At 47.2% G+C, this 10,187-nt stretch overlaps 1 protein-coding gene across 4 annotated transcripts in view; it reads right to left on the bottom strand.

Annotated features, from left to right (window-relative positions):
• The window catches only part of dusp8a (dual specificity phosphatase 8a), a 42,319-nt gene that overhangs the window by 17,356 nt on the left and 14,776 nt on the right, over positions 1–10,187 (bottom strand). For all 4 annotated transcript variants that reach the window (XM_076139118.1, XM_076139137.1, XM_076139127.1 and 1 more), the window contains exon 3: positions 8,389–8,527. In XM_076139118.1, coding sequence (XP_075995233.1) covers positions 8,389–8,527 — 139 coding nt within the window. The remainder of the gene's footprint in view (positions 1–8,388; positions 8,528–10,187) is intronic.

The following is a 10,187-nucleotide window of genomic DNA, read 5'->3' as shown; positions in this document are numbered from 1 at the left end:
GCGGTAGTGACATCACTGGACTAGGCTACGGGAGAACAATAGAGAGAGACAATGACGTGATGCTGCCAGAGGAACTGGGCAAGCTGTTTGTGTTTGTGTGTGTGTGTGTGTGTGTGTGTATATGTGTGTGCGCGCTGAGTGCTAAACTGCTCTGGGTTCCTGCCGTCATGATGCTTTCCTAAAATTTTTCACTGCTGATCATAAAAACACACACTAATGGAAGGCATTTGTGAGCTCCCTGGGCATCTCCCTCGGCCTCTGGGGGGCTATGATGTCACTTCAAATGAAACAGGAAATGGTTACACACACACACACACACACACACACACACACACACACACACACACACACACACACACACACACACACACACACACACACACACACACACACACACACACACACACACACACACACACACACACACACACACACACACACACACACACACACACACACACCGATTCCTGCAGGATCCAAAGCTGTTCTAATCTTTGTGTGTATCTATGCATACATGACTCGGAGCGTGTGTGTGTGTGTGTGTGTGTGTGTGTGTGTGTGTGTGTGTGTGTGTGTGTGTGTGTGTGTGTGTGTGTGTGTGTGTGTGTGTGGAAAAAGGGGGCTATCGGGAAGTCAAGCAAACGATGTCAAACCTTGCGCCTTGAGCTTCAGCGGAACGTCCAAATATAGCCTGTTACCGCGGCGATGGAAAATCTCCCGTCTTTATCAGGAAACCGGGGCAGCCTGGAGGTTCAGCCCATAGTTTGTGTGTGGTCAGCATGTATTTACAGTGAGAAGACCTCTGTTACAAGTCTGTGTACATACCAGGAAAAGTGTGAAACCCCTGGGATCTCAGACTGGTTCCCTCGCCGCTCCCCCCCCCCCCTGTTCCTCTGCCAGCCATTTTGGAAAAGAAAATCCCCGTCTTTTATTGGAAAATAATTAGCAAAGCGGATATGAAAATAGAACTGGTCATGCAGAAATACACTTCAAAGGCCTGCCAACAAATTCAACCCGTCCACATGTCTGAGGATCATTCCAGATCTGATTCAACAACTGGAAAGCAACATAGGGACCCAATAGGTAAACAAGGAAGCGGCGCTGTGGCATTCCAGAGATAAAAATGTATCAAAGACGGCACAGTGATAAACAGGAATCCACCATTGTTCCATGGAATGACGCCATGACAGGAGCGGCAGTGGGCAGGCCGAGCATGAATGGAATCTAGTGGATGCAGGCCAGAGTAGGATAAACCAGCCTAATTGTCTAGCTACTCCTTTAGCCTCCTCCTGCCTTTGGAAATTTCCACTCCACATGTGTGTCGGAGTCATCCGAGTAATTGTTGCAGCAGTAAACCGTTGCAGCTTCCAATCTACCAAACACTTGGCCCGGAGTCACAGAAGGGGTTCAAGTTATGAGGCGCTGACGGAGTTGCAGACCGGAGAAACCCGCCTGGGTTCGCCTGCCGCTCCAGCCTCAGCCCGCTGCTCTGCCTCAGCTCCTGTTGACCTGATGTGTTGACACTGCCTAGGTAACAGTTTAAACAAACTATTTTTATTCCATGCTCCCTGAATGCATCGCGGGGCTGGGCTGAGATGTTCAAAATGCCTGTAGATAGATCTCAAACACACCGGGAGCCAGATGGAATGCACAATGAATGGAGTGTATACACAAAGAAAGCTCCAACAAGTATGGTTGAAGTATTTAGGGCACAGCGGTACAAAGAGCGGAGGAAGAGAGAATCAAAGCACTGTGGTTTGTCATCACGTCTTCAGATTTAATTATTTTTCGGACAGTAATGTTCTGTGCATACAACAACACGCTGGATATTATCTTCAATCTCAACTATCTATCATAGCTCTTACATTAGAAACTTTGTCCACGATCCCCTAAGAATAATTATCACTTACTAATATCAAACTCTTCCTCATGCTGTGTGTGGCCCCTTCAAGCCAGCATGGGACCCTGGATGATGTATTAGAGGAGAAGGAGAGAAGAAGAGGAGCAGGAGGCAAGCAGAGCAGCAAGATCACGTAATGGTGGAAACATTTGGCAGCCGCTCACATAAACACACAGACACATAAACACACACACACACACACACACATGCTGGCCTGTTTTTGTTCTCCGGTTTTTGAGGGAAAGAAGGGGAAAATGACATCAAGCTCATCATGTGAGTCCAATGAGACGGATGGGGGAGGAGGAGGAGGGTGAGAACACTGGCAGAAACCAAACTGCTGCAGAAAATGCAATTGTGTAGTCGTATCAGCACACTCCTGTGTAATATGTGTGTGAGTGTGTGTGTGCATTGAGCATTTGAGCAATACCTCATCAAGGTGTGAGCTTTAAAGCACCTCATTACATACCTGCAGCGTGAGTGAGTGAGTGCAGAAAATAGTAAGATTGTGTCACACTGCACAGCCAAGGCTTCTCAAAGTCTAACACTTTGAGAGGAAAGAGGTGATGTCATTGATATTTTTGTAGGCCATTTTATTTGACCTTTCTGCTCCCTTGGTGCTGCCTGGGGTGGGGCCAGCGTGTGTGTGCTAGTGTGTGTGTGTGTGAGAGTGTGTGTGTGTGTGTGTGTGTGTGTGCGTGCGAGTGTGTGTGTGTGTGTGTGTGTGTGTGTGTGTGTGTGTGTGTGTGCGTTATATGTGTGTTTGTGTATCTACGGGCAAGGGTGAGAGCACCAAGGCCACTGGCGCCAGATGTGATGACCGCAGGAGTCTGGGCCTAAAAATAGAGCTCTGTTCTCAGCACCGTGAAACAGATGAGAGGAGAGGAGAGAGGGAAGAGGAGGAGGAGATGGGGGAGAGAGAGGAAGAAGCGAGGTAAGGTAAAGGGACCGGATTGGAAGGAGTGATGGAGAGAGCGATGGGAGGAAGGCGAGGTCATTGAGAATAATGTGCCAGATCTCCCTGGGGAAGGTGAGCTCACCTCCTAATGGCACCACTGGCTCCTTCTCAATGAAATCATTGATCTGCCGGAGCTCCCTGTGGCGTAATGGAGAGGGGTCAAATATAGAGGGGACGCGGTGGGGGGGCGGGCGGGGGAGAGGTGTGTGAGGAGACTGAGGGAGGTCAGGGGTTTAAAATAGAAAGAGGGGAGCTCTGATAGAAAGACAAGGATGAAGAAGGATGAGGAAGGGGGGAGCACGAACCTCAGGCATGCCACTGTAATGTACATGCAGCCTCTGTGACTTGTGACCTGTGCTGCAGCCAATTAAAACACAGCTGGAGGCACAGAGTGGACCAATCATAACACATGACCTCATCCTTCACATGAGGCTATCCATATCAAATTACGCCTCGAGGAAGAGACGTTAAACTTTTGGGGCCATAAAGCTGATAAACGTTATATATTTTACTGCAGTTCAACCTGAAGTCGGGCATTAAATGCTTTGTAGGGTAAATGGAGACGTGGAGTTTGTTCAGATCGCTGTAATTCAAGCTTCGATCTCTCTCTCCCCCGAGGCGTGAAGTGTCTCTGCTGAAGTGCACAGAGCTGCAGCGTGTCTGACAAACAGACAGCAGACAAGATCGCTGAGGCAAATGAAGAAAACCTCCCTGCCGGATCCGTCACAGCGACTCAATCTGAGCGCCAGGGATCTAATGGGACTGGAGATGGCGCTGTTGACGCTGCGATGATTCAGGATGAACTCATGCAGGCAGTAAACTCTGGGCTGATGTGTGAAAGTATGACCAAATATGACATTTACTGGGGCTAATCACATTAAATCAGTGATTCACGGGGGGGCCTGATGACATTAACAACTCTGCCTGTTTGTTTTTATGTGTGTGGATGTGTGTTTGTGTGAGGTCTGGATGAGGAGATTTGGAGGAGAACCCATAAAGAAAGACCTTCTGTACTGAGCAGAACATAGTCATAGTCAGCTTGTCTTACTGAATGACGTCGACGGCCACACAGGCACACTAGCATGCACACACATGAATGCACATTAAGTAGGCAAATGCATTCACACACACACACACACACACACACACACACACACACACACACACACACACACACACACACACACACACACACACACACACACATTCAAGCATGCACACAAATGAGGTGTATGACCTCATCTCCTCAATAGCTCCACTCTTTTTGTTTTGTCTACTCCCTTTTCCTCCTCAGATGCACGTAAACACACGTACACACATACACACACACTAATTCATATGCACATATTCATACTCGCACAAAAACACACAAACACACACACACACTGACACAAACAGGCCTCCTTATGTAGCTCATTGGAATGTCTGTGAACGGCGGCATTGTGAGATCTGGCCTTCCATGATTACCTCACCTCTTCAGCGTCTCTCTGATGTGCACACACGCACACACACACACGCAAGAATGGAGACACACACACACACACACACACACACACAGGAGCCGCCGCCCGCTTGTATAACAGCCCAGAAGAATGACATATAGCCGAGTTGACCTTTGTACCTCTGTCTGTGCAGTCACACCCTAACCTGATCTCATCAAAGCCCTGGGATATACAGCAGTGTCTGTGTGTGTGTGTGTGTATGTGTATGTGTATGTGTGTGTGTGTGTGTGTGTGTGTGTGTGTGTTGTTGTGTGTGTGCGGCAGAATGAGAGGGAATGAAAATGAGAGAGAGGCGTCTTTCATCTCTTAATGCCCTGGCATCAGTGTTTCATCGCCGCGTCTGCTCCTGTGTGCTTTTGCACCGAGCTGGCAGGTTGACAGCGTGGGACTCTAACCTGTGCAAACCCAACCTTACCCAGCCTGTTTAGCTGCTACGCTGCTGCAGGTAAAGGTCACAGCTAAACCCCACAGGCAAATACTAATGTACCACCGGCCCGCGGCTTCAACACCTGCCTGCTTATGAGGAAAACACAGGGAAGGCATGAGACAGATGTGGAGAGGAGGGATAGAAATGAAAGAAGAGAGGAGGTTTTAGTTTTTTGTTTGCTTCCCATTTGAGCTTCATTCTTCTGGATCTACTGTATGTATTCCTGATCTGTGTTTGTATGTCCACTGTGTAGTTTGTGTGTGTGTTTTGCATTCATCTATCTATCCATCTGGGTTCTATATACAGTATTTAGGACCTAACCTAATGGGACAAGTACTCACATCACTAAAACATGCAGGTAACTGAAGGGGTCAACTGGACTGTTGTGGTCAGATCAGATGACACACACGACTGTAAGCCCCCGTGAATGAACAAACACCCGACACGTGCCTTCATCCATCACATTTCCCTCTCCCTCTCCCTCTCTCTCTCTCTCTCCCTCTCTCTGTCTCTCTCTCTCTCTCTCTCTCTGACCCAGTGGTTGTGACGCCTTATTAATCCTGGGAAAAACACTGGCAGATGGTGCAAGGAAAGATTAGAAGCAGTCACCCACATCTGTAAACTGCATGCAAAGACACACACACACACACGCACACAGATGAAGCACGCACCTGCAGATCTACATCCCTGTCTCGCCATTCTCCTCATTTCTTTCTTTCAAATTCTTTTCTTTCCTGAAACATCGTCCCCTTTTTCATCATCATTTATCTTCTTCCTCCCTGTTGTGTTTCTATTTATCAGTTGGTTGTATATCCTTTCTCCAGATTGCTGTTCAGAAGCCAGCATCAGAACGTTTTACTCTGGCGGGGCTACAGTGACGCATGACGCAGCTATGCGGGTTGGCATCGGCCGACCACCTAGATACACACTTAGCAGGCAGTGTTGTCCTTGGTCGGGCTGGGAACTGCAGATTGGTGGGAAACAAGCAAAATTCAGTCCCGTTGGGGACACAGCTGGCTCCAACAACTGATGTTCTCCTCCTCTTCTTCAGCACACACACACACACACACACACACACACACACACACAGACATACATACACACAAATCTCTCAAAAAGGCAAGACACATCAGCCTGAGCTCCAATTCAGTGAGATCATAGCTGTGGTAAAAATACGGCCGTCCTCAGAGGGACGCGTTCCTCACAAACACTCGCTCTCACACAGCCGATGAAGTAATAACGCAAACATACACACCTATTCAAGCGTACATGCAGATTTTTCAAACTGCCACCCCCGCCACATCCTGTGTGCATACATACGTCAAACTAAACACAGGGTGAAAGATGTTTGCGAGCCGGATTAGTTGCCTCATTCACAAAAACAATAGCCCTGTAGGGACACGGCTTCCTCCATGACATCATGCATGTGTAGGAAGTGCTGGGCTTTTTCAATGAGGAGTTATTGATTGTTTTGCGAATGGAGAGAAACCTTAGAGGAGTCAGTGATTGGGTTTAGATCAATAACTTCTCATAATGAATGGATAATATAGCGGATCATTCAAGCAAAATGCTAAAATCTTAGCTGTAAAATCTCAAATAATTTAATCCACATTTCTTCATTTTTGTGCCCTAATCTTCATTTTTAGAAGCTTTCACTCACAGAGCAGTTAAGGCAGAAATCCTTTGCCAAGCCAGGCAATTATTCTTTTATTCACCCTGTCCATCCAATTTATGGATTCTTTTCTTTCTATCTATCTGAGCCTCCCTCCGTTACCACCCACACTCGCCCTTAATTCATTTGCAGCAATTTTGCAGAAGCATGTGTGTGTATATGTGTGTGTGTGTGTGTGTGTGTGGTCTACATATGCACGGCTGAAAATGAGTTGTTGGTCAGATATGAAGTCATTGCGAGAATTATTAGCCTCATAAATCTTCAGGTTCAGTAAAGGGGCGGGAAGCATGGAATGGAGGGAAGCAAAGGGAAGTGGCAGAGGATAAAGGGAGGAGAGAAGAGAAGGGGGGCCTGAAAGTGAAAGTGCACTAACCTCACTGTAATCATTTTTGTGGATATTCATTCTTAGTAGACGGATATCATTTCTTCATGACAAATATATGAGGCTCAGAACTTATCAATCAACCCCCCAAACATATCTAAGATCATGTCTAAATCAAACCTGCATGATATAAAGACACGACAGAGACTACTTCTCACTTTGTCTCTCCTTGACTAAACCCTGCAGGCACTAATGTGTGCATGCATGCATGTAAGCATGCAGACAAGAGCACGCAACACACCCTCCAGCTGTGCACACACACATACACACACACATGCACACGCACACCCAAACACTGAAAAAAATACCTACAAACATCAAGTATGCACAGACGACGACTGCTAGCTCCACTGACACCGCTAATACAACCACCCAAACAACAACAACGCCATTGGCTGGCTCCTTCTGGGGAATATTCTCTGCCACTGTTGTCGTGGAAACAGCAGAAAAGGACAGAAATGGAACTAGTGTGACTTCTCTTTTTTTTCCCCTCAAAGAAACTCAGCCAGTCTGAGGTGAGGAGACTGATAGAGAGGGGAAAAACAGGAATCGCTGACAAGGAGCTTTTATGAATCAGAGTCATTAATATCAGGAGATTTAAAGAAATCTGAAACAGAAAGATCCCGGCTTACAGAGGCAAATAGAGTGTGTGTGTATGATCTTGTTTATGAATGTGTGTGTGTGTGTGTGTGTGTCCTGCATAAACATGTGCTCAGTACATCTCTGTGACTGTGACTAATTGTGTAGCCGGGGCGCTTTGAGGCGATCCTTAGCATCTCTGAATGACTCATGGAAACGCTCTAATCTCCGAGCAGAGCGAATGAAATGAGATTTAATAGAGCAAGTATGCCTCTGTCGTCTTATTAACAATCCCAAAGGAGGCAGATTACACTGCACTTTCTGAGCTGACACATTTGGGATGCATTTCTAAAGCCTCTGCTGGTGTGTGTGTCGTGTGTTTCTGTTAGCCTGGACCGTCCCATAAAAAGCTGCAGTCACCATTAAGGCGTTATTAGCACAATGGGGCAATTAGCAGTCATGCTGGGGCTCAATTATAAGACTTAGCGTGCTTAGTGGCCACTATGACATGATAATAAGAGCGGTAAATGAGGCCAGAGGATTGGAATTTAATCTTAAGCTTTATTAAGCTTCATTCCAGCGATGGGAGGAGGCTTAAACATCAAAGAGTCATCAGAGAGGCTTTAAATCCAGCCAGCCAGCCTTTACACTTCCTCCTGTCTTTCATATTTCCATATATACCACTAAACCTGACACCGCAGTCTGATTACTGCAAATCCAGGAATGAGGATCGGCTTGTACAATGTGACAGAGAAAGATGCTCATCAGTGACATCTGCTGGCCAAACTACGACATGACACAGAGCTACACTCTACTCAGAGGCAGAGGGATGAATGTGGTGCACTCGCTTTCTGTACAACAAAGGGGAGGCGATGCAGACTGGGCCACGTAACTCAAAATGAATTCTGGATCATCGTCACACATCACACACACTCGTACATGAATCATATATACACCAGAGGTGGACGCACCGGTGAGCAGAGAGACTTTGTAGAAGGTGCACTCCAGCTTTCCCATGAGAATGTGCACAAAGCCATCTTTGGGCAGATGAGCTGCTTCTTTGGAGCTCTGGTCGTAAACCACCACTTCCTGTTTCCTGCCCAGCTCCACCTGCATAAATGAGAAGAAGAGAGAGAGAGAGGGAGGGAGAGAGAGAGGGGTGAGTTTTCAGTACAGCTGCTGACAGAATATCAAGCATCTACAAACAAGACGGCAGAAAGACTGGCATGTATAAAGCTCAGACATGAATCTGCTGCATGAGCGCTCAGACTGAATTATGGCCCAAATATGTTACAAGGAAAAACACAACACCATTAGTTGGGACAATAAACAAGACCCTGGCATTGCAGGAAACACTATAGGGAAGTATGATATACAGATAAAGCATATATGAATGAATAATGCACGAGAGCTGTATTCATTATTTACTGCATACTGCTGAGAGGGGTTCACTCTGATATTATATTGGTAAAATCATAGAAGATGGCAACACAGCAAAGGGTGTGGGCCTTCATCAGTGCATCAGTGTGATGCTGTGTAAATGTGTTAGTGAGAAAGATGAGAGGAGATGAGCAGGTGTCACTGGGAGAGAGTGTGTGTGTGTCTGTGTCTGTGTCTGTGTGTGTGTGTGTGTGTGTGTGTGTGTGTGTGTGTGTGTGTGTGTGTGTGTATTGCAGGAGAGATTCGGTGCACGAGCGTGCGCCTGCACACCAGCATGGCTGTGTTGTTCCCCATGTTGTCAGGCAGGCTTTGGTCACGTGACCACCAGGCAGTGCCTACTGCAGCTATGAATCACTGCATCACTGAACAACCACTGGACAGGAGAGGAGAGAGGGAGGAGGGAGGCCGAGCGGCAGGACGGGGCGGGGGAAGTGGAGTGATGAGGCGGAGAGAGGGAGAGGAGGATGAAGCGGAGGGAGAGATGAGATGGAGAACGACGGAAGAAATATAAAGAAGGGGGGGGGGGGGATCCAAGGAAACTGAGGTGGGAGAAAGGGGGAGGAGGTGGAAGGGAACAAGAATCCAATTTATTCCTTTGTTTACATTGAAATACAGTGCGCCATCATCGATTTTTGAATAGCATCTAGCTTGTGGGCAAAACAGCAGTCACACCCTCAGCACTGCCCCTCATGTGCTCCCTGTGTGCTGAAAGGCACTCTGGTGATGATCGTCCCAACGCCCCTCACTGTGTGTCATACACGTGTGTGTGTGTGTGAGCATGCATCTGTGTGTTGGAGGTCCACATGGCGTGCAGTGTGTTCCTGATTATGTTTCTGCTTATATAGCAACTCCAGCAGGGTGCCAGGGCAGGGGACGGTCAGGCAGGTGATTTAAAGAGGACAAGGTCAGTGTGTGAGATGTGGTTAGGGTGAAACTCCAGCCTGGCTAACCCCCGCCTCACTCTGCCTGTCAGAATCAGACAGCAACATTAAAATTCAAACATGAAACCCTGCAGAAACCCTGCATCACACAAGGCTGCAAACAACTCTGTCCCTTAATTTCAGATTTAAAGACACATGGATACATTTCAACAAGGCTCTATGACATCATCTGGCTGTATTTGTAATAAAGCCTGTGTGCATGTTAAGTGGAAGGCAGCACTGCGGTGTTGTGACTAAAATGAGCTCAGTGTCAATGTATGTGACAGAGTGAGGAATAAAGTATACTGGGTCTTCTTTAACTGAGGTTTTAATCCCTTCACAGTGTGTTACAGTCACATGTGTGTGTAGTTCTGACTTCACCCGCTCATCCATGCATCGATGCACACTTC

The sequence above is a fragment of the Genypterus blacodes genome, unplaced genomic scaffold (genome assembly GCF_046128005.1).
Source record: "Genypterus blacodes isolate CSIRO-AG114 ecotype Tasmania unplaced genomic scaffold, CSIRO-AGI_Gbla_v1 ptg000015l_1, whole genome shotgun sequence".
Lineage (NCBI taxonomy): Eukaryota > Metazoa > Chordata > Actinopteri > Ophidiiformes > Ophidiidae > Genypterus > Genypterus blacodes.
This window is presented reverse-complemented; position numbering and strand designations above follow the sequence as displayed.